Genomic DNA, 25,444 nt, shown 5'->3' with positions numbered 1-25,444 from the left:
GGGAACCAACGATGGTTCACCACAACTACATTCTGTGGTAGTGAATTCCACACATTCACTACTCTCTGGGTGAATAAATTTCTCCTCACCTCAGTTCTAAAAGCTTTACCCCTTATCCTCAAACTATGACCCCTAGTTCTGGACTCCCCCACCATCAGGAACATTCTTTCTGAATCTACCCTGTCTAACCCTGTTAGAACTTTATAAGTTTCTATGAGATTCCCTCTCACTCTTCTAAACTCCAGTGAATATAATTCCAACCTACTTAGTCTCTCCTCATATGACAGATCTGCCATCCCAGGAATAAACTTGGTAAATCTTCGTTGTACTCCCTCTATAGCAAAGACGCTATTGGCCGGGATTTTCTGGTCTTGCCGTTGTCAACGCGGTTTCCCGTTGTTTGGGTTCCATGGGAAATTCATGGGTTTGCCATCGGCAGGACCGCAAGCTCCCATTGACGGGAATGGCCTGAAAATTATGGCCAATGAAGGCATTTGGCTGACATTGCTACGGTGGAGGAAGCGTTAATCCACTTGTTTTAAATAGGTTAACCATTCAGTGAGTAAAGAGGCATTGCAGATAAATACATTCAGAACTTACTAGCTGGTACCTCACGGTGCCTCTTTGAAGTCCTATCAGAATTAAAAATGTAACAGGAGACAAGACAAACAAGGAAGCAATTCCTAATTGCGAGGGATGTGAAGAAAGCCTTTCCTGCTTCTGTGCCCAGGAGCATCGGAGTTCCTGGGCACAGCAGGTATCAGGGCATTAGTTGGGTTGAAGTGCCCGTCTGATGCTTCCTGCATGAGTGAGCTGGTGCACCTGCTTCCAGACCCGGAGAATCCTTTATGTGTTGTCCGGCTGAGGGGTTGTCAAGTGAATGGATCAAAGCTTCAACGCCTTTCTTTCTGTAGTTAAACTACTGGCAGAAACCTAAGCTTGTCTGATTGAGTGAACAATGCCTCTTGTGTGTCTTTACCTAATACGGAGGCATGCACCTCAGTTTGATAGTGTGCACTGTTTTGCGCCAGCCACTTTGAGTTGTTAGTAGGCCGTGTACAATGCCTGAAAAATGATGTTGTGCAGCCCAGTTTCCAGGAAGCAACAGGAGACTAGACTGAGAGGAAAATGGAGGCTACAATGTCAACAAACTAACCCTTACCAACTAACGTTAACATTTTTGACAGCGTGCTTTAGGTGTCAATACAAGGAGGGAGAAGACTGATCCAAGAGAAAGCAGGTGAGCTCCGAGGAAAGATTAAGGAAATGTAAACTCTGTGGCCTGCAGGGTAAGTTAAGAAAGAATCATCAAGGCAAATGAAGTCCTTCTCTTGCTATTTTATTTGGGATTTATTTTCACTAAAATAATAAACATCAAATGGAATTAACTCTTGCCTTTCATTGCAAGCATGGCAGAGGTCCATCATGCGAACAGTTGGATCAAGAGAGCGCCTAGGTAGGGGAACTAGCCTGCTCCCTTCAGGGGAGAGAGCAGTGCCCTCGATGGGCTCGTGAGCATGGAGCCTGAGGCCACCAGCCTGGCTAAAAGGAACTGGAGCTGGAGATGGAGGGCTGGGCTATCGGTGCCTGGAAATGCAGAAAGGGGAGCTGCAGTGAGCAACCAGCTGCTAGGGACTGAGGAGGACAGTGTGGACAGCACAGAATCAATCTGAATCCGAGCTGTTCCAAGGTGCTGGAGATACTGCTCACAGTCTGGATGCCAAGGAAATCAGGTCCACATGTTTGAGTGGAACCAGCAGCAGGAATGCCAAGGGTGTGTTGGCTCTCCACTTTATTTCTTTGCTGTACCCCTGCTTTGAATCTGGAATTAAGAATCTACTGATGACCACAAAACCATTCTCGATCCCATTTGGTTCACTAACGTCTAGGTATGGAGGGTATTATACTATACTAATGCCTGGTATGGAGGGTATTGGCTACGAGGCGAGATTGAATAAGCTGGGATTGTTCTCCCTGGAAAGACAGAGGCTAAGGGCGACCTGATAGAAATTTATAAAATTATGAAAGGTATAGATAGGGTGAATAGTTGGAAGCTTTTTCCCAGGGCAGAAATGACAATTGCAGTGGGGCACAAGTTCAAGATAAGGGAAGAAAGGTTCAGTGGAGATGTGCGGGGGAAGTTTTTTACACAGAGGGTGGTGGGGGCCTGGAATGCGCTGCCAAGTGAGGTGGTTGAGGCAGATACATTAGCCACATTTAAGACTTATCTTGATGGACATATGAACAAACAGGGAATAGAGAGATATAAGCGGTTGGTCTAGATAGGTAAGTGTGATCAGCACAGGCTTGGAGGATCGAAGGGCCTGTTCCTGTGCTGTACTGTTCTTTGTCCTTGTCCTTTAGGGAAGGAAATCTGCCGTCCTTACCTGGTCTGGCCTATATGTGACTCCAGTCCTGCAGCAATGTGGTTGACTCTCAAATGCCCTCAGGGATGGGCAGTAAATGCTCACCCAGCCATCGATGCCCATATCCCATGAATGAATTAAAGAGAAAGCTCAAATCCATTTTGCGAAGAGTGGGGATTGGAAGTAGGGAAAAAAGGTTCAGGATCACAAATCTTCACTCTGACTGAAAGCAAGATATTCCCCTTCTTCAACAAACAAGCCTGCAACACTGCTGATTCAAGACAAGGGGAGTGAACATGAGTGAGCTCTTGGGGGGGGAAGGGAGGGAGCAAGGGTTAGGGAAGAGGAGGGGCCAGACTGGGGAGCTGTTCTACAGATGGGTGAGGGAGCTGTTCTAATGAACCTTTGAGGACTGGCTGGGGTGGGTGGGACTCAGTTAAACATTTTTTTATTCATTCGTGGGTGTTGCCAGCTGACCAGCATTTATTGCCCATCCCTAGTTGCCCGAGGGCAGTTGAGAGTCAACCACATTGCTGTGGCTCTGGAGTCACATCTTGGCCAGACCAGGTGAGGATGGCAGATTTCCTTCCCTAAATGGCATTGGCGAACCAGATGGGCTTTTTTCTGACAATCGACAGTGGTTTCATGGTCATCCATAGATTCTTAAGTGGGATTCGAACCTGGGTCCCCAGAACATTAGCTGAGGGAGTTTGAGGGCTCGTGGAAGAGTGAGAGCAGGGTAGGTCACTGGGCAAGTTGGGCGGGATTTTCTGTCCCAAGACCGGGAAATCCCACCCGAGGTCAGCGGACTTTTGAATGGTCTGTTCCCTGCCCACTACGATCCCCATGGTGGGCGGGCCAGGAAAATTCCACCCATTAGGTTAGGCAACTGGGATCATTCCAACTCATGGCACTGTACTGCACATGCACACAGCTTAAGCGTATGGAATATGGGGAGAACAGCATCCTGGCAACATATATCCCAACACAGGAGAACCGACCCAAATTTGGGACAATCTGAGATGATTGGTCACCCTGTGCACCATGAGGTTCCACATTAGATGGGAAAATAAAATTGAAGGGAGAAAACCCACTCTTCATGTATAGTTTCTAAATTTGTATTTGTACAGTGAGGTTTGCAAAGATTTACATCTCCCTCTTGGGCTGCGGGATACTGTGTGCCAAGGGAGTAAATAATGAAGGTCTAGCTTACTAACGACTGCCACTATCGCAGATGTACGCCACTTCTCTGCAACAAGGCTGTCATCTATTTGACATAAAATGTTGCATTAATATAATGGGGAACATGCTCAGATCGCCAATACGGACTTCTGAGGCTGTAGTTTCAAAAGAAAACCAATTGGGAGCTGAAGATGCCACAGTCAATGTTACTGTGAATGCCGACCACAGGGAATGGCAAAAGGCGCAATTGTCTCAGAGGGCACCACAAGACTGATCTCAAGAATCATAGAGAACGAGGGATAGGGAAGCCATTTCTTTTTATTCATTGTTGGGCTGTGAGGACAAGACCAGCATTGATTGCCCTTCCCTACCCTGAGAGGAGGGTACTAAGCCATCTTCTCAAACTGCTGCGGTCCATATGGTGTAGGTACAATAAAAGTGCTTTTATCTTGAAGTGGTTCAATATAAACTCAGGGCCATTATACCACTTCAGACAGCAGTTGGAGCAAATCACAGTGTTGAATGTCTGGAGTCACATGTGGGCTGGATCAGGATCTGGGAATGATTTCAGACTTCATTAGTGAACTAGATGGGGTTATCCGACAATCTGGGAATTTCATCATCATTATTCATATGGATAGCATTTTAGTTCAGGTTTAGTATTTAATTGTATCTAAATTTCCCCAGATGCCCTGTTGGGATTTGAATTCATGTCTCCAGAGTTATTAGTCCAGGCCTCTGGATTACTAGTCCAATGACATCACCGCTACTCTACTGTTTCCCCAAGATGCTAAGGAGCTCTGAGAAGCTCAAGCTTTTGTGAAAAATGTGGTTGAAGAGGGATTCTCCTCAAAATTGATAAAATCTTGAATGGTATTTCATTGAGGTAAACCCAAATTATTGTTTCATACCTCATCAACAACATAAGACCTGAGGCTGTATGTTTGGAACAATTATGTCTGCAAAAAACTTCATACATGAAGGCTGGTAATTCTGAACAATCTATTGTGTGAACAATAAACATTGGAGTTATGAAGGATAGAGGTAGTATGATTGAAAAGTACAGATAAGTTTCATGAGGCAAAATGGCTATTCCTAATATTGAACAATCACTCTACCTGAATTCATCACTTTCAAGGCAAGAACACTGCATGTTGTCTACGTATTCAATCATGATTTTTGTTGAAAAAGACAAAGCTCTTACCCTTATACCCGGCTCTCCAGAAGGACCTCTTGGACCCTATGGGGAGATCAAAAAGAAAACAGACTGCTTAAATTTGCTTTCATCTACTCTGTAATACTGCTTAATTTTTTTTCCTTGGGATGAAGACATCATCAGCAATTGCCTCAAAAACGAGGTGATGGTGGTTCTTCTAGAACTATTGCAGCTTGTGTCGTGATGCTATTCCCACGATGGTGTTAGGAACAGTTTTGGAGCCAAGAATGATGGAGGGAACAGCTATACATGCCCATGTCAGGATGGTGTGTGACCTGGCAGAGAGCCTGAAGGTAATGCTAGTCCCATGAAATGGGCAGCACGGTGGGACACAGTGATTAGCACTCCTGCCTCACAACGCCAGGGACCCGTGTTCAACTCCGGCCTTGGGTCACTGTCTGTGTGGAGTTTGCATGTTCTCCTCATGCCTGCGTGGGTTTCCTCTGGGTGCTCCAGTTTCCTTCCATACTCCAAAGATGTGCAGGTTAGGTGGATTTGCCATGCTCAATTTCCCCTGAATGTCAGGGGAACTCACAGGGTAAATACATGGGGTTACGGGGATAGGGCCTGGGTGGGATTGTTGGCAGTGCAGTCTTGATGGACCAAATGGCCTCCTTCCGCACTGCAGGGAGTCTATGATTCTATGAAATGGTTTTATCTTGATAGAGAGCCTTAGGGGCTAGGAGGTGGTCTCAAGGTAATGGCAACAAAGAAAGTCAAATGCTGAGGGTTCTGCTGGATTTTTTTATACTTACTGGGGGGCCAAGGCGGCCAACTCCAGGTGGTCCCTTCTCACCTTGTGGACCTTGAAGACCAAGTAATCCACGCTCACCCTGAAAAGAAATCCGAGTTTTATCACTGAGCAAACATTAAGAATTGTTATTTTTAGTAGCTGCACATTTATGAAGTTAAATGAAGTGAATATCAAGCGTTTACCGGAGGCAACTTAGATGTACTGATTAGCATTCCCTCTCAAACTTCACATGCAAGCAATGTATCCACTGAGGATTAAACAATTCTTGTGTCAAGTCTTTGTGTACACATAAATCTTAACCACAGTAATTCAATCAAGTAATGACTAAATGAATAGAGTAAGTTTCTAAACAGAGATTATGATATTAAATACCACTTAAGGGACAATTGAAGATGTGTTTTATCCAAACTCACAGACAGCTGACATATTTAATATAACGGCTGCCATTATTGGCTCAGTAAGAAGTCTCACAAAACCACGTTAATGTCCGATAGGTTTATTTGGAATAACGAGCTTTCAGAGCGCTGCTCCTTCCTCAGATGAGTGGAGAGGTTGGTTTCACAAAAACAGCATATATATACAAAGACACAATTGCAAGATAATAGTTGGAGTGCGAGTCCTTACAGGTAATCAAGTCTTTACAGGTACAGACAGTGAGAGTAGAGGCAGCGCAAATGGCCTGGGCTTGCAAAATCCTACTAACTGTCCTGGCTTGAGACAATTCACACCTCTTTAACTTGTCATTATCCTTCTCTCTACTCGCATTTTCTGTACCTGTAAAGATTTGATTACCTGAAAAGACTTGCACTCCAACCATTATTTTTTATCAACCCAAGTGTTTTCAATGTTCTGAGTCTCTCTCTTTTCCATTTACATTGAGAATCCAAGAACTCAGCCTGCCAATGGTCTATGGACTTTAGCACAAAATGCGACATGTAGGAGACCTTTCATTTCAATTTTACAGAATAAAGAGATATACATTTTTTAAATTAATTCATGGGATGTGGTAATTGCTGTTGAGCTCAGCATTTATTGCCCATCTCTAGTTGCCCTCGAGGTTGGTGGTGAGCTGTCTTCTTGAACTGCTCCAGTCCATGTGGTGTAGATACGTCCACAGCCCTGTTCGGGAGGGGGTTCCAGGATTTTGACTCAGCAATAGTGAAGAGGTGGGGGTTGGGGGGGGGATATATTTCCAAGTCAGGATGGCGAGTGGCTTGGAGAGGAAACTCTAGATGGCGGTGTTCCCAAATATCTGCTGCCCTTGCCCTTCTAGATGGTAGTCATCATGAGTTGGGAAGGCGTGCCTAAAGAACCTTAATGAGTTTGCATTGTGAACTTGCAAATTTGCAATGTGTTGCAATGATTTGCAAGTTGTAATGACCATAATTGTGCAATCATTTCATTATTCAATACTTGATTTTTATTTCAATGATTTTCTATATCTACCTCGTTAAAAGAAAACTTTGTTTTATTTTAATTGTGATCATGATCACAATTTGACAGCTGTAGCCATAATGATTTTTCAATAAATCTACTCTATAGATGCACGCCTGAGAGACAATAACCAGATCAGCTTATCAATAACTAAACGTGCTGGGCAGATTCTGCTTCAGTTTCTCCTCAGGAGATTCACCCTTCCTCAGATGATGCGTGAAGTTGATTTGAAGAAGGGGCAGGAGGCATATCATTGGTGGAAGGATGAGGGTCCAGCTGCCAAAAGGCCTTTTTCAAAATTAATCTGCCTTTCTTGGTTGAATGATTTTTATAATACTGTTTTTTTTCAATCATATTCTTTCCCCCTGATGTTTTGATTCGTGTCTCGCTATTTATTTTATTCATTCATGGGATGTGGGCATTGCTGGCTGGCCAGAATTTATTGCCCATCCCTGGTTGCCCATCCTTGAGCTAAATACCTCTCTTTGGCTGCGAGTACGTACTAGGAATATACTCCTTTGGAGCTGGCTGTGCATAAAATGGGGCCCGTTGATGAACTCTCCTATTATTTCTGCTTCCTTCCTCTCGGAGATGGTAGGGTGGCACGGTGGCACAGTGAGTAGCACTGCTGCCTCACAGCGCCAGGGGCTCGGGTTCGATTCCAGCCTCGGGTCACTATTTGTGTCGAGTTTGCACGTTCTCCCCGTATCTGCTCCAGTTTCCTCCCACATTCCAAAGATGTGCGGGTTAGATGGATTGGCCATGATAAATTGCCCCTTAGTGTCAGGGGAACTGGCAGGGTAAGTATGTGGGGTTACGGGGATGGAGCCAATGTAGGGTTCTGGTCGGTGCAGGCTCGATGGGCCAAATGGCCTCCTTCTGCACTGTAGGGATTCTACAATTATTGTTGGAATCTTAAAACATGTCACATTTTGAATGTTGCCTTTTTCCTTACATTGCCTATACATTTGCTTTCACTTTTGCTCAATGGGGGGAGGGTGGGAGAGTGGGATTGTAGTCAGTGTGGACTCGATGGACTGAATGACCTCCTTCTGCACTGTCAAGATTCTGATGAGGCTCATTACAGCAGCTCGGAGGTGGAAAGTATTGACATCACATGGAGGTTCTCTACGATTGCTTACTAAAGCTTTGCATGATCACAAATTGACTATGTAAATTTTGTTGACAAGTCTGTTTATTGTACCTTAGGCCCTCGCGATCCTCGTGTTCCAGGTGGACCAACCGCCCCCTAATTGTAATAAGAAGCCAACAATTAAAGAAAAAGAATAATGATAGAATATAATTCATTGATCAGAATGCATACGTTTCAAATCATTTCTTTCTTTTAAACCCACCCATTGTCCAAAATGACACAAACCTCTTTTCCAACGAATCCTGTCCCTGGAAGTCCGGTGTCACCTTTTTCTCCTTTCTCTCCGGGTTGTCCAAGAGCACCCCCCGAGTCTCCCTGCAAGGCACAGGATCTTGCATTGATTAACACAATACAGATTTTTGTGCTTACACCATCAAAATGGTTTGCCATTGCCTACTGCAATATGGTTGGCCAGGAAACTTAGGGGTGAAACCATGATCAGGCAGGGGATGAGGCTAGCCCATTGCATTGGAGATGTGCTGACACCTGCGGTGGTGGTTTGCCTAAGCTAGGGTAGAGTAAGGGATCAGGTTAGCCAATGAGGTTAAACTGAGGCTTTACCTAATGCAACTTTTCTTGGCTGAGATGAAGTGTTAGATCAAGCCCGGGAGGGGGTGCAATGCCTCACCTATCAGTTTGGATCTTGTTTGATCGAGCCCAAGATAGGATGCATCTTGCCTTGTCAGCTTGGATCTGGTTTGTCCCTCATGTGGGGTCCAGGATTGGTCTTAATTTGAATTGGCTTTTTTAATTCGAATTAAAGTGCCGAAAAGTACCAATAAAAGAAACTTCAAATTCAACAGGAAAAGAGCCAGGGGCTTGGAAAGAGAGATTACTGACAGGACGAAAAGGCACAGATCAGCCCCTGACAAAGCCTGTGAGCCATGAGGGAGGTGTAATGAACTGAACGATCACCTATTGTCAGCAAATAATCACAAGGGAGGGTTTTTGTCTTGAGCTCAGTGATAGAATGTCTAATTAACCATAATATTTATCATTGGAAAGAAAGAGCTAACATTTATATAGTTCCTTCACATCCTCAGACCCAAAGTACTTCACATTCAAAGAATTTTGTCAATAGCTTTTGATATACAATGAAACTCAGCTGCCAATATATGCACAGCTAGATCCCAAAAACACAACAAATATGATAAATCACCGTTTCATTTGGCAGCGTTGTTTGAGGAATCAATGTAGCCCAATGTCCCCGAAATTCCCCCTGCTGGTCCCAAATCATAGAAAGAAATCATAGAATCCCTACAGTACAGAAAGAGGCCATTCGGCCCATCGAGTCTGCACCGACCACAATCCTACCCAGGCCCTACCCCCATATCCCTACATATTTTACCCACTAATCCCTCTAACCTACGCATCTCAGGACACTAAGGGGCAATTTTAGCATGGCCAATCAACCTAACCCGCACATCTTTGGACACATCAAGTTTGAGGCTGGTCAGGAAGTGGCCCTGAACTAGTCATTAATTAGTGAGATTCTGCTCAATATTTATTCTGAAAGGTACCTCCTGCAAAGCAGCACATCCTCAGCGCTGAACAGAAGTGCCAGTCCAATTCTCAAGCTCTAGACTGGAGTATGAATGTGTCAGTTTGAAGCTAAGAGACATAAAACCACTAATTCTGGCTGGAAATGCATTGTCAGCTCTGAAGAAGAGTAATACTCAAAATGCGTCTGTTTTTCTCTCCACAGATGCTACCAATCATGCCAAGCTTTTCCAGTACTTTCCATTTTCTTCTAAAACAATGTGGTGTTGGACCATTTGCGCCCACCTGATTAGTCTTCAATAAATATAATGGACAGAATTTAGCGAGTGCCCGGGTTTGCTGCTCCACTCCCAGAAGAGTGTTTGAGGAACGTCATCTCCGCAAGATGCTTCCAGGACCATTAACTGCCTGGAGGCGGAGTTTTTGCTTTGCACCCAGGAGGAGGTCCCGCCTCAGAGAGCTGTTAGCCAGTCAGAATGGACAAAACTCTCAACAGCACCACCAAGAGTGGTGGCCACTGCTGGGACTACACACAGCCCCATGAGTCAGTCTGGGAGCCAGGACAAAGGTAATTGGCAGAGGGATGGGTGGGTGGGAGATGCTGTCAAGATGGGGAGGAGAGTGGAGGCCCAGCAGCGGTGGGCTGGGGTTGGGGGAGGTGGGGGAAGGAAGAGGGCTCAAGACTCGGGAGGAGGGCAGACCTTGAAGGGGTGGGCAGGAGGTTCCCATTTGGGAAGTGGGGCCTGTGATGGAGAGTTCCCCTTTTTCTGCCCAAGGTCTGAGCAGAGTAGCCAGCTGGACATCACATTCCACACCTCCCGGCCCACTGTCCCCGATCTTCCCCCTGCTGGTCTCAAGTTTGAGGCTGGTCAGGAAGTGGCCCTTAAGTAGTTATTAATTAGTGAGATTCTGCTCAATATTTATTCTGAAAGGTACCTCTTGCAAAGCATCATATCCTCAGCACTGAACAGAAGTGCCAGCCCAATTCTCAAGTTCTAGGCTGGAGAATGGATGTGTCAGTTTGAAGCTAATTAAATAGCACCATTGATTCTGGCTGGAAATGCATTGTCAGCTCTGAAGAAGAGTTATACTAGATTTGAAACATGACTGTTTCTCTCTCCACAGATGCTACCAGTCCTGCTGAGCTTTTCCAGTACTTTCCATTTTTCTTATTAATGCATTGTCATGGTCTGAAAGAGCAATACTGATCTCACTCAAGGTAGAATCATAAGATCACACGGTGCAGAAGAGGCCCTTCGGCCCATCGAGTTTGCACCAACATATTAGAAACACCTGAACTCCCACCTAATCCCATCTGCCAGTACCTGGCCCGTAGCCCTGAATGTTATGATGTGCCAAGTGCTCATCCAAATACTTTTTAAAGGACATGAGGCAACCCGCCTCTACCACCTTCCCAGGCAGCACATTTCAGACTGTCACCACCCTCTGGGTAAAAAAGTTTTTCCTCACATCTCCCCTGAACCTCCTGCCCCTCACCTTCAACCTATGCCCCCTCGTGACTGACCCTTCAACTAAGGCGGACAACTGCTCCTTATCCACTCTGTCCATGACCTTCATCATCTTGTACACCTCGATCAGGTCGCCCCTCAGTCTTCTCTGCTCCAAAGAAAACAACAAGCCTATGCAAGCTCTCTTCATAACTTAAATGCTGCATCCCAGGCAGCATCCTGGTGAATCTCCTCTGCACCCCCTCCATTGCAATCACATCCTTCCTATAATGTGGTGACCAGAATTATACACAGCTGTGGCCTCACCAAAGTTCTATACAACTTCAACATGACTTCCCTGTTTTTGTAATCTATGCCTCGATTGATAAAGGCAAGTGTTCCATGTGCCTTTTTCACCACCCTACCAACATGCCCTTCCGTCTTCAGAGATCTGTAGACAAACACGCCAAGGTCCCTTTGTTCCACGGAACTTCCTAGTGTCCTACCATTCATTGAGTACTTCCTTGTCAAATTACTTCCAAAGTGTATCACCTCACACTTTTCCATGTTAAATTCTATCTGCCACTTATCTGCCTATCTGACCATTCTGTCTATATCTTCTTGTAGCCCAAGACACTCCGCCTCACTGTTAACCACTCGGCTGATCCTTGTGTCATCCGCAAACTTACTAATCCTATCCGCCACATGGTCAACTATGTGATTTATATAAATGACAAATAATAAAACTCTACCAATGTCCACTGGTTCCAGTCACAGATTGCACCTTTGGTCCCCAATGGGCCCTACTCTTTCCCTGGTTATCTTCTTTCCATTGATATACTTATAGAATATCTTAGGATTTTCCCTACTAGAAAGCTAGAGCTTTCTCATATCCCCTCTTTGCTTTCCTAATTGCTTTCTTAAGCTCCACCCTGCACTTTCTATACCTCACTAATGCCTCCACTGATTTGCTCCCCTTGTACTTTATAAAAGCCTTTCTTTCCCTTCTCATTGTATCCTGAATATCCCTGGTCATCTATGGTTCTCTGGGCTTGTTATTTCTACCTATCACCCTAGAGGGAACATGTTGGGCTTGCACCCTCAGCATTTCCTTTTTGAATGCCCCCCCACTGCTCTTCAGTAGATTTTCCCATTAGTAGCTGTTCCCAGTCTAGCTTGGCCAGATCCTGTCTTATTTTCTAGAATATGCTCTCCCCAATCCAAAACCTTTTTTTGCAGCTTGTCTATTTCCTTGTCCATAACAGGCTTAAATTGTACCATGTTGTGATTGCTATCACTAAAATGCTCCCCCCACCACCACCTCAACCACCTATTCGGCTTCATTCCCCAGAATTAGGTCCAGCACAGTTCCTTCCTTGTTTGACCCTCCACACTAAAAATTTCTCCGGTACACATTTCAAGAAATCCACTCCATCCAAGCCCTGAACATTATGCATATCCCAGTTAATGTTGGGAAAGTTGAAATCACCTAATATAATAACGCTACTGTTATTGTTTTTACACACCTCCACAAATTGTGCACATATTTGCTCCTCAATATCCCTCTGACTATCTGGGGGTCTATAATGAACACCTGACAATGTGGCTGCCCTTTTTGTATTCCTAAACTCTACCCACAAAGCTTAATTTGATGCCCCCTCCAAGATATCATCTCTCCTTACTGCAGTAACTGACCCTTTTACTAATGCAATGCCTCCCCCTCTTTTACCTCCTCCTCTGGCTTGCCTGAAGATTCTATGTCCCAGATATCAAGACAATCACAGTACTATTCCAATACTGTTCCACCTGCAGTTTTCTCTGGTTTCATCCCCCACTATTCACTAACTGGTAAACTGTCAAACAGGACCAGTAACCAGACAACGATTCTTTATAATTAATTGCATTTTTCAAAATGATGGTTGTTCTTCTGCAAATGATGCAGGAAACAATAGGAGATTTTCTGACATTTCCTCAGCATCATGATGCCTAATGAAGCAGGGGAAATCAATAAAGAATTCAAGGCAATTTAAACATTTATTATCGGGTCAAAAACAGGTGACAGTAAGAAAGAAAGACAGATTGCATTCATATATCACCTTTCACTACCTTGTCTCAATTGCAGGGTGTTGAGTATCATTCAGTAGACCTTAATGAAGTCTTTGTAGTCTTACGTACGTTAACTGTATGTATTTGTTAACTACAAGAACTATGCACATACATACATGTGGTGATTTGTGGTGACTGTCCCTTTTTGGCAAGGGTTTAAGCTTGGAGCGGTTTCCATGCTTACTTGTGCACATGTCTCAGTCCAACACTAAGCTGACCCTAGGTGCATGTCATGTGCTCTCTTATATCAGTGTGTGGACGGGTACTGTACTCAGTCCTACATTAACCCTATAGGTGCCACATCTTTATTCTGCACACAGTGCTTCTGAAGTGTAGTCACTGTTGTAATATGAGGAATGCAGTGGCCAAGTGGTGTGGCAATGCCCAGATAATCTCTCTTGTTTTTGTGATGACGAGCAAAGAATAAATGTGGACCAGGAATGAACACCCGCACCTCCCCTCAACGCCCCCCCCCTCCCCCCACCAACCCTCTCCCCCAATCCCCCGCCTCCATTTCTTCATTTATAATAAATGCCATGGGATATTTTACATCCACCTGAGAGCAGACACAGGTCTTCCTTGGTTGAACGTCTCACCTGAAAGAGGGCACCTGTGACAGTGCAGCCTCCCACAGTATGCATTGGAGTGTCGGCCTGGGTTTCCTGCTGGTTTCTCAGACTGGCACTCTCTGAGGGACAAGATCTCGGACTGGCATTGACTCAGGGACAAGATCTCGGACTGGCACTGACTGAGGGATAAGGTCTTGGACTGGCACTGACTGAGGGACAAGAGGGCTGACCATGGCGGATATTTCAATTCAGGGTCTGTTTTACAATTCGCCCAATTTTCATTTAATCACAGAACCCTTCAGAACCGCAGGAGGCTTTGTGGCCCTCTTTGTGTCTTTGTCTTTGCTTTTTAAAGAAAGACGTAATTAATCCCACTCCCCTGATCTTTTCCAGTGGACTTCCACTTTTCTCTACCATCCTCAAGAAAAATTATACAAGATGTAAAACAGGTGCTCAATTCACAATTGTATCAGCTTTTGCACATCGGAGTTACAATAAAACCCCCTCCACCCCACCGCTCAATATTTCTAAATGTAACGATCGAAGGAAATGAGATAAAACCTTGTCACCCTTTTCACCCTGTCTTCCCAGCTCGCCAGGTTCCCCTGTCAATCCCTGAGAAACGAGAGAGAAAAGAAATAATCATAAATCATTATTTGATCACAATCAGCAAGTGACAACACACTATGATAAATCCACAGTATCTGTTAAGCTCTGCAAGCTCCACTGGAGAAGAGCTGTCATGATAATTACAAAGCAGAAACGTTCAAATTCCAGCTTAGATGAGTGTACAGCGAGGGTGAATGTTTCACAAAGAGTATACTGATATATATTTTTGAACAATTGCTTTTTCAGAACAGGTTAACTCTTAGAAAACACCTAAATATAACCTTAGTTCATGTCATTTAAAAAAAAATTATTTATGGGATTTGGGCATTGCTGGCTAGACCAGCATTTACTGTCTATCCTGTTGCCCTTGAGAAGGTGGTGGTGAGCTGCCTTCTTGAACCACTGCAGTCCATGTGGTGTAGGTACACCCACAGTGCTGTTAGTGAGGGAATTCCAGGATTTTGACTCAGTGACAGTGAAGGAATGGTGTTATATTTCCAAGTAAAGATGTTGAGTGACTTGGAGGAGAATCTCCAGATGGTGGCATTCCCAGATATCCGCTGCCCATGTCCTTCTAGAATAAGTGGAGATGCCAGCGTTGGACTGGGATGGGTACGGTAAAAAGTCTCACAACACCAGGTTAAAGTCCAACAGGTTTATTTGGAATCACGAACTTTTGGAGTGCTGCTCCCCTGATGAAGGAGCAGTGCTCCGAAAGCTCATGATTCCAAATAAACCTGCTGGACTTTAAACTGGTGTTGTGAGACTTCTTACTGTTCTTCTAGATGGCAGTAGTTGTGGGTTTGGAAGGTGCTGCCCTAGGAAACTTGATAAGTTCCTGCAGTGTCTCTTGTAGATGGTACACACTGCTGCCACTGTGCATCAGTGATGGAGGGATTGAATGTTTGTGAAATGGATAGCAATTAAGTCGGGCTGCTTTGTTCTGGATGGTGTCGAGCTTCTTCAGTGTTGTTGAGCTGCACTCATCCGGGCGAGTAGAGACTATTCCAAAACACTCCTGACTATAGATGGTGGACAAGCTTTGGGGAATCAAGAGGTGAGTTACTCACTGCAGAATTCCCAGCATCTGACCTCTTTTTGCAGCCACAGTATTTATATGGATAGTCCAGTGATAATTTGACCAGAAACATTAAAAAACCCCATGTGTTTAAATCCAGGCTCATTGTATGAAAATGAAATGACAGAAATTTGAATGCAATTCCTACATGTTCAGTACAGAATCTGAACATGCAGAGCACTAAAAATAAAAAAAACTACCCAAAGAAAAACTAGAAGAGGTTTATTTACTGATTGAGTGACCTACAATGAAGATCTAAGTATCCTATATTCTAGATCTTGGTGGTTCAAACAGGTCTTACAGGGACAGCACAGTGGCACAGTGGTTAGCACTGCTGCCTCACAGCGCCTGGGACCTAGGTTCAATTCCGGCCTTGGGTGACTGTGTGGAGTTTGCACATTCTTCCCGTGACTGCGTGGCTTTCCCCCGGGTGCTCTGGTTTCCTCCCACACTCCAAAGATGTGCGGGTTAGGTGGATTGGCCATGGTAAATGCACACGGTTACAGAGTTACAGGGTGGGGGTAGGGCAGGGGTGTGGGCATGGGTAAGTTGCTCTTTTGGAGGTGCAGACTTGATGGGTTGAATGGCCTCCTTCTGCACTGTTGGGATTCTATGGTTAAGTAATAAGATGCTGAGGTGTGGAATATTCACTGAAGTTCTCCTGATCTCCTCCCTGCCACTGATCCCTGTGGTGTCCCACTAGTCACCCTATATTTCACCTCTTACTCAATCTCTTGGTCCTCATTTGCTGTATTCTAAACAGCTCCTAATCTTCAGGCTTGCTACTTTTTCTAGCAACTTTGCATGACTCCTCTTTGGATCTAAAGCTATTGTCAATTTATTTTGTAAGTTGTGATTGGGCCATTTTGCCTGTTGTGTTTCTTCCACCTACCCAGAAATGGTGAGGAATGAGTGTTGGGGTGGGGCCAGCGCAGAAACAACAATTCATCCCCGTATTCAAAACCAATTTTAACATGTCCAAAGTGTACTTACTATTTCGCCTTTTAATCCTTTGGGACCTACAGGACCCGGCAATCCTGGTCGACCCTGCAAAACAGATGATATTCAACCCACAGCACACAAAACCTTGCTAAAGGAAGAGACCCTGTGAAATATTAAAGCTCTGCCAATGAGAGAGCAACCATCCAACTTGAAACCTATCCTCTGCTTGCCTGCCTACAATTTTCGATCTATAATATACATGCTAACATTATGCTTGGATTACCGAGGCTAGGTTTGAATTTCCACATTTCTTAGATAGAGCAAACCTCAATGTTCTTTGCCATTGTGTTAGAGAGTGAATCTTTCATCAGGATAGATTCTCTACCACCACAGCCAAAGCATCCTATAACCTACAGATTATCAAGGTTCATGAGGGAATTCATGGTGTATTCCTTGTCAGTTTGTATCTTGTGGATATTGTGAGCAGTCACTGAGACTTACACTTGAGGCAAGGCTAAAAACACTCAGAAGGCTATTTTAAAAAAATTCATTCATGGGACATGGGTGTCGCTGGCTGGCCAGCATTTATTGCCCATCCCTAGTTGCCCTTGAGAAGGTGGTGGTGAGCTGCCTTTTTGAATCATTGCAGTCCATGTGCTGTGGGTTGATCCACAATGCCATTAGGGAGGGAATCCCAGGATTTTGACCCGGCGAATGTGAAGGAACGGCGATATATTTCCAAGTCAGGATGGTGAGTGGCTTGGAGGGGAGCTTGCAGGTGGTGGTGTTCCCATATATCTGCTGCCCCTGTCCTTCTAGATGGAAGTGGTCATGGGCTTGGAAGGTGCTGTCTAAGGATCTTTGGTGAATTGCTGTAGTGCATCTTGTAGGTGATACACACTGCTTCTACTGAGCTAATCTTCAGCATCGAAGGACCACATTGTCAAAGGTGAGCTGCTCAGTCTTGAGATGGGATGTTTGAAAGTGAATTTTGGAAAAGGCATGAAATGGGGGAGAAAGGGCACAGTTAAACACTAATAATGAGGCAAAGATTCATATTGTAACTAAGTTTTGCCTTGCATAGTATCAGCATGAGAGCATCGCTCGCAAGGCTGCCATTATTGCCTATCTCCAGTTACCCTACGTTTGATATCACTCACTTGCTGGGTCACCTCTGAGGGCAATCTGTCAACCACATTAGTGTGGGACTGGAGTCACATACAGATGAGACTGGGTCACAATGGCAGATTCTCTTTCCTGAGGGATTTCAGTGATCCAGCTGTATTTTTAAAACAATTTTCATTTCCAGATTTTTTCAACCTTATTCTGATTGCTGAACTGCCATGCTGGGATCCGAGCCCACCTTCTCTGGATTACTAGTCCACTGACATAACTATTATGTTACCGTACTGCTAGTTTGTCAGGTAGAGGAGCCCAGAGCTCTGGAACAGGTGAATGCAAAGGAGATCAGCTGCAATCTTACAAAATGGCTAAACAGCTTCAAGGGGCTAAATGGCCTCCTCCTGTTCCGATAGAGGGACTCTCGTATTTCTTCACAAGACCCACTGAGAGTGAAAGCTGACTGGATTTTCCTTTCCTGTGTTATGATCATTTCCGTGTTGACTTTAGCAAGAATACATTACCATCAATCAGAATCATGAATGAATCAGCAATGTTCTCTTGGTCTCCTCCATGTGCAGAATAGCTGGGGACTTCACAAGTCACATGATAACCAAGCTCCAATCAGCAGTGAGCAGACCAGTGATGGCTTCATCAGCTTATGACGTCTGCAGGATAGTCACTGGAGGACCCATTGACTACCAGATAAAGGAATTCATCCACAACTCAAGAGAGAGATTACTTCACCCAGAAAGTGGTGAGAATGTGGAACTCACTCCCACAAGGTGAATAGAAAGGGTACTGATAATGGGGCAAAGATTTGTATCGTAACTAAGTTCTACCTTGTATAATATCAGCATGAGAGCATTTAAGAGGAAGCTGGACAATCACATGAGGGGAGAAAGGAATAGAAATATATTATTGATGGGGTGTGTTGATTTGGGGTGTGAGGAGGTCAATGTGGAGCGTACAACTGGCATAGACCAGTGGGGCCAAATGGCCTGAGTCCATGCTGTGAATTGGGAACTGTTTTCAGCCAGTTAAATGCATCAGGCTTGTGATTTGAAACAGATTTCCCCAATCCCCCAGTTGTACAAGGCTGATCTGTGACTTCCTGCCAAGAATTGATAGTCACAATGCAAAATGAGGAACGCAATGATATTCTTGTTGGGAAAATGTCAACCGGGTGTACAATGGGATTTGTCGATGAACTGCTACATTGAACTGCAATGTAACACAGAATCAAACACTCACAATGGCCGAGTGTCTCCAGCCTCGACACTGGCGGAATGGGAACATTTGGAGAGCCCCCGCAATGATGCCCACTGCTGGCGGGATCCGAAAATCCCGGCCAGCTTCACAGTCACAAACACGCAGAATATAAATACCTCTAAGCCTGGTCTTCCACTCAGTCCTGGTATCCCCGTCTCTCCCATTTCACCCTTGGAAAAGCAATTAAGTTACAATAATCATTATCTAACCATGGATAAAATAGTAAGCTTTAAAATAAGCAAGACGACCGAAAATAGACAGCTTCACAGTTTCCCTCTACCTTTAGTCCAGCAAGTCCTTGTAGTCCTTTGTCTCCTTTAGGCCCCTAAAGGGAATAAGCATAGCTTAATGAGTCTGAGAATCACCTATTTAAACATCCAAATACAAAGTCAGACCTGAATTAGCTGAGCCTCTGCGGCGTCTGTTTTTACTTCAGATTTCCAGCATCCCCAGTGTTTTGCTTTTGTTTAACTCTCCTCTCTTCCTGGATTGCTCACCTTGAAGAAAATACTGCTCTTCTCTGCAATGGGATTTCTTGGACGGCACAGTGGCACAGTGGTTAGCACTGCTGCCTCACAATGCCAAGGACCCGGGTTCGATTCCTGGCTTGGGACACTGTGCGGAGCCTGCACGTTCTCCCTGTGTCTGCATGGGTTTCCTCCGGGTGCTCCGGTTTCTTCCCGCAGTCCGAAAGACATGCTGGTTAGGTGTATTGGCCATGCTAAATTCTCCCTCAGTGTACCCGAACCAGGGTTGGAGTGTGGCAACTAGGGGATTTTCACAGTAACTTCATTGCACTATTAATGTAAGCCTACTTGTGACACTAATAAATAAACTTTAAACTTGTTTAGCTCTTTACCCGATTCAGCCTGTCATCTCAACCTCTACTCCCTCACTCACTCCGATCTATTTCAGCAATCTGTTCTCTTAGGTTTCACCTGAGGGTTGTCATTCTGATGAAAGGTCGCTAAGCTGAAATGTCACTCCGTGTCTCTCTCCACAGCTGCTGCCTGATCCCACTGTGTAAAGTTGTATTTCAATCCTTGTCTGACACTCAAGAGATTAGTATATATCTCAGACCTTCCTTTGTGACAAAGGCTGAGGTTACTGAGGTGCTTGGTGCTTGAATACACACAGTGAAGTCCTGACAAAGGGCTCCACAAAATCCTGTGATGTAGCATGACAAATGTACCTTCTTCAAACGCAGTCTATCTCCGGCAGCAAGTGAGAAGTGAAAGCTGAACAGGGATTGAAACACGATCAAAGTCCTCAACAACGACTTGTTCATCCCTGTTTGGCTGGCTGTTGTGAGGAAGGGTCAGCAATTGATGCACTAGTCACCAAAATGGCGTGCAGCTCTTTTAGGGATGCCAGTGGGCGATTTAATTGGCAATCCAAGACTTAATGTTCCCAGTAAAAAGTCTCACAAAACCAGGTTTATTTGGTATCACGAGCTTTCGGAGTGCTGCTCCTTCATCAAGTGAGTGAGCAGTGCTCCGAAAGCTCGTGATTCCAGTAAATCTGTTGGGCTTTAGCCTGGTGTTGTGAGACTCCTTACTGTGCCTACCCCAGTCCAACGCCGGCATCTCCACATTAATGTTCCTAGTGATCACACTGCCTCCTTTATTGAGTCTTTGCACTAAAGGTGGACTAAGTTGGTGTCACAGCTCAAGACCCCAGCGTGGCATCTCAGAGGTCAGCTTAACACTAAAAATATTTCAGAAAATTGCCTCCCACAAACTTTTATAATGACGCAGTTAAGTGACAATTCATTTTGACCCTCATTGCACCCTCACTGGTGCCAATGGTCTCTCTCGGGACACAAATTAACTGTTGTGGAGGTGGTCAGGCCTTCATCAATGCAATCCTGTTGACTATTTTCCCTCTGATGTTCCTCCCTCCACAGCCCACTGTCTCCCTACAGGCCCACTGAGAAATGTTTGGCACCTATTGACAGCATAACACAGCAATGGGCCTAAAATTGCAGCACCAATGATATAGGAAATTTAGCTTGTCGCCACACTGATGTGAGCTCATGTGTGAGGTGCTACACCATTCCCTAAATACTTTGCTGTCTGTTTGGGAATGTGCGAGATAATGCTGAAGGTTAATATTCCTTGCATTTGGAATTTGTGATTAGTATTACACGTGCCAGGCTTCACTGAGGTGGGGAACAACAGTTCCTGGGTGTGCAAGTCCACAGATCCTTGAAGGTGACGTCACAGGTGGAGAAGGTGGTGAAGAAGGCATATGGCATGCTTGCCTTTATAGGACGGGGCATAGAGTATAAAACTTGGGGTCTGATGTTGCAGATGTATAGAACGTTGGTTCGGCCTCATTTGGAATACTGCGTCCAGTTCTGGTCGCCACACACAGAAGGACGTGGAGGCTTTGGAGAGAGTACAGAGGAGGTTTACCAGGATGTTGCCTGGTATGGAAGGGCTTAGCTATGAGGAGAGATTGGGTAAACTGGGGTTGTTCTCCCTGGAAAGACGGAGGATGAGGGGAGACTTAATAGAGGTGTATAAAATTATGAAAGGCATAGATAGGGTGAAAGGTGGGAAGCTTTTCCCCAGGTTGGTGGTGACGTTCACGAGGGGTCATAGGTTCAAGGTGAAGGGGGGGAGGTTTAACACAGATATCAGAAGGACATATTTTATACAGAGGGTGGTGGGGGCCTGGAATGCGCTGCCAGGCAAGGTGGTGGAGGCGGACACACTGGGAACGTTTAAGACTTATCTAGATAGTCACATGAACGGAGTGGGAATGGAGGGATACAAAAGAATCGTCTAGTTTGGACCAGGGAGCGGCGCGGGCTTGGAGGGCCGAAGGGCCGATTCCTGTGCTGTATTGTTCTTTGTTCTCTTTGTTCTTTGACTATGATCAAAATTTAAAAAAAAAACACAGTTGGCACTCTTCGCACTATTGTAACTCGCTTCACACACAGAAAGATTAAGCCACTCTCATCAAAAGTAGTCACTGTTCTGACTTGTTGGGTGAGATTCTCCGGCCTTCCAGCTGTGTGTTTCCCACTGGCGGGAGGTGGCACAATGTTTGCTAGGGGCGGGATTCTCTCGTCCCACTGCTGTCAATGACAATTCCACTGATGTCACCCTACGCTGGCGGGAAATGCGCAGGCGTGGGTGTGCTGCCGGTGGGACTGGAGAATACCGCCAGCATTTCTCTCGCCGTATATTTTGGAAGGGGTAGCTGACTCAGTTTGTCCTGATGTCGTTTCACCCAGATGATTCTGAACTTATTTCACTGCGTAGTCAACATGGACAGGGTCAAAGGTCTATACTTGCAGTAAGTGAACTGTTTCCCCTCCTCTTCAAGCTCCTTCATCAAATACAATGACAAAGGAATTCCTGCACACAGTACAGCAACAAAAGCTTGTGTTTGATCAGGTGAAGTGTTTGGCACAGCAGATGTTGATGTATTCTGGGTATTTACAGGTTAGGAAAGTGCTGAGTTGGCCAGTTCCCAGCAATGCACAATACTATTTCTGAGGCTGGCTGCGTCAGAGAATGGCTGAGTGCAGATAGGTGAAGGTGTAAAAAAGGCCAAAGGCATTTTGGGTTTTATAAATACAGACCAGGATTCTCTGGCCTTGCCCACAGCTGGGATTCTCCGGTCCCGCTGCAGTGAATGGAGTTTTGGCTGAGTGCCAAATTCTCCGTTCTCGCTGGCAGCGGTGTATGACATCGGAGAATTCCTGCCACAGAGTGCATCTTTCAAATGTATAAGTTCATACAAAACTCTAGTTAGGCAGAAAACTGTCTCCAAATTTGGCAGCCCTGTTGTAGTAAGGGCTGATGATCCTAGAATGCTACAGTGCAGGAGACTCTTCGGTCCATCCAGTCTACACTGACACGAGAAACACCTGACCTCCCACCTAATTCCATTTACCACACTTGAATGTAATGATGTGTCAAGTGCCAGGTACTTTTTAAAGGGTGTGAGGCATTCCACCTCTACCACCATCCCAGGCAGTGCATTCCAGACTGTCACCACCCTCTGGGTAAAAAAGCTTTTCCTCACATCCCCGCTAAACCTCCTGCCCCTTACCTTGAACTTGTGTCCCCTTGTGACTGACCCTTCAACTAAGGGAAACAGCTGCTCCTTATCCACTCTATCGATGCCCCTCTTGTACACTTTGATCAGGTCGCCCCTCAATTTTCTCTGCTCCAATGAAAACAACACAAGCCTGCTCAACCTCTCTTCATAACTTAAATGTTCCATCCCAGGCAACATCCTGGTTAATCTTCTCTGCACCCACTCCAGTACAATCACATCCTTCCAATAATGTGGTGACCAGAACTGCACACAGTACTCCAGCTCTGGCCTCACTAAAGTTCCATACAACTCCAACATGACTTCACTGCTTTTGTAATCTATGTCTCGACTGATAAAGGCCCATATGCCTTTTCCACCACCCCACTATCATGTCCTTCCACCTTCAGAGATCTATGGACAAACATGCCAAGGTCCCTTTGTTCCACAAAACTTCCTAATGTTATGCCTTTAATTGAATACTTCTTTGTCAAATTATTCCTGCCAAAATATATCACCTCACACTTTTCAGAGTTAAATGATGGCAAAAATGTGAGTGGGTACGCTATGAAGAGGAACTTCAGATACTGAGACTACTTCCATTGGAGTAGAAAAAGCTAAAAGCAGATAAGGAACAAAAGGAATAGGAGCAGGAGTAGGCCATTCAGCCCATCGAGTCTACCCTGACATTAAAGCAGATCACGGCTGATCATCAACCCCTTATGCCATTTTCCCACTATTCCTACATCCCTTGATGTCATTAGTATCCAGAAATATATGGATCTCTGTCTTGAATGTATTCAATGACTGAGCTTCCAAAGCCATCTGGGATGGAGAATTCCAAAGGTTCACCACCTGCTGAGTGAAGAAATTCCTCCTTATTGCAGTCTTAAATGACCTGTCCTTTATTCTAAATCCGTGTCCCTGGATCTAGAGTCACCAGCCAGGGAAAACATCCTATCCACATCTACCCTGTCATTTATTTAGGGGTTTCTAACATTGAATAGGATACAATTATTAGAAAAATGTGGGGCTACGGGGAAATGGGATCAATTGGATTAGTTTTGGATTCCTCGACGCACACATAGTAGTCTCGTTGGATGTCATAAAGGGCAGCACGGTGGCACAGTGGTTAGCACTGCTGCCTCACAGTGCCAGGGACCAGGGTTCGATTCCCGACTTGGATAACGGTTTGTGTGGAGTTTGCACATTTTGCCCGTGTCTGTGTGAGTTTCCTTCAGGTGCTCCGCTTTCCTCCTACAGTCCGAAAGACATGTGGGTTAGGTTGATTTACCATATTAAATTGCGCCTTAGTGTCAGGAGGACTAGGTAGGATAAATGCATGGGGTTATGGGGATAGGGCCTGGGTGGAATTGTGATTGGTGCAGACTCGATGGTCCGAATGGTGTCTTTCTGAACTGTAGAATTCTATGATTCTATTTCTTCTGGCTGGATATTCATCGATGAAGGATCATTAATGTAAAATAGGCCATAAAGAGAGTGAGGAGAGCGGCATGCAGAAATTTCTTCATACAGACGGTCACCGAAACATGGAACGTGTTGACATATGGTGATGACAGAGTATCTTTGAAGGAAGAACTTGTGTCCTCTCGTGACAGACCCTCCAACTAAAAGGAATAGCTGCTCCTTATCCATGCTTTCCATGCCCCTCATAATCTTGTACGCTTCAATCAGGTCACCCCTCAGCCTTCTCTACTCCAACAAAAACAACACGAGCTTTTAAAGGGAGAATTGGAAAAATATTTGAAGTAGAGGAAAATGTGCTTCAAATAATGGCTAGCACTGCTGCCCCACAGCACCAGGGACCCGGGTTCGATTCCTGGCTCGGGTCACTGTCTGTGTGGAGTTTGCACATTCTCCTTGTGTCTGCGTGGGTTTCCTCCGGGTGCTCCGGTTTCCTTCCACAGTCCAAAGATGTGCCGGTTAGGTTGATTGGCCATGCTGAAATTGCCCCTTAGTGTCCTGAGATGCGTAGGTTAGAGGGATTAGTGGGTAAAATATGTAGGGATATGGGGGTAGGGCCTGGGTGGGATTATGGTCGGTGCAGACTCGATGGGCCGAATGGCCTCTTTCTGTACTGTAGGGTTTCTATGATTTCTATGATTAAGTACTTCATATGGGCGGCACAGTGGTTTGCACTGCTGTCTCAGAGCATCAGGGACATAGGTTCGAATCCCAGCTTGGGTCACTGTCTTTGCGGAGTCTCCCAATGTCAGTGTGGGTTTCCTCCGGGTGCTCCGGTTTCCTCCCAGTCGGAAAGATGTGCTGGTTAGGTGCATTGGCCATGCTAAATTCTCCCTCAGTGTATCCGAACAGACGCTGGGATGTGACGATTAGGGATTTTCACAGTAACTTCATTGCAGTGTTAATGTAAGCCCACTCCTATTTGTGACACTAATAAATGAAGTTAAAAACATTAGAAAGAATGTGAAGGTATTAGAGAGGGTGCAGAAAGAAATTCCAAGATTGTTTCCAGGAATGAGGAGCTTCAGCAGAAGTTGGGGCTGTTCTCCTTGGAGAGGAGACTTGATTGAAGTGTTCAAGATCATGAAGGATCTGGAGAGAGTCGATGGGGAGAAACTATACCCACTCATGGAACGATCGAGAATAAGAGGGCACAGA

General features: G+C 45.1%; 1 protein-coding gene across 1 annotated transcript in view; it reads right to left on the bottom strand.

The window, feature by feature from the left end:
- The window catches only part of LOC144494162 (uncharacterized), a 397,513-nt gene that overhangs the window by 91,962 nt on the left and 280,107 nt on the right, over positions 1–25,444 (bottom strand). Inside the window, exons 22-29 of the mRNA XM_078213764.1 lie at positions 19,029–19,073; positions 18,865–18,918; positions 16,409–16,462; positions 14,290–14,343; positions 8,331–8,420; positions 8,157–8,201; positions 5,520–5,597; positions 4,753–4,788 (exon numbers count right to left, since the gene is read on the bottom strand). Of these exons, the coding sequence (XP_078069890.1) occupies positions 4,753–4,788; positions 5,520–5,597; positions 8,157–8,201; positions 8,331–8,420; positions 14,290–14,343; positions 16,409–16,462; positions 18,865–18,918; positions 19,029–19,073 (456 nt within the window). The remainder of the gene's footprint in view (positions 1–4,752; positions 4,789–5,519; positions 5,598–8,156; positions 8,202–8,330; positions 8,421–14,289; positions 14,344–16,408; positions 16,463–18,864; positions 18,919–19,028; positions 19,074–25,444) is intronic.

This window comes from Mustelus asterias, chromosome 5 (genome assembly GCF_964213995.1).
Source record: "Mustelus asterias chromosome 5, sMusAst1.hap1.1, whole genome shotgun sequence".
NCBI lineage: Eukaryota > Metazoa > Chordata > Chondrichthyes > Carcharhiniformes > Triakidae > Mustelus > Mustelus asterias.
Note: the sequence above shows the minus strand (reverse complement) of the source record. Positions and strands in the feature narration are given on the sequence as shown.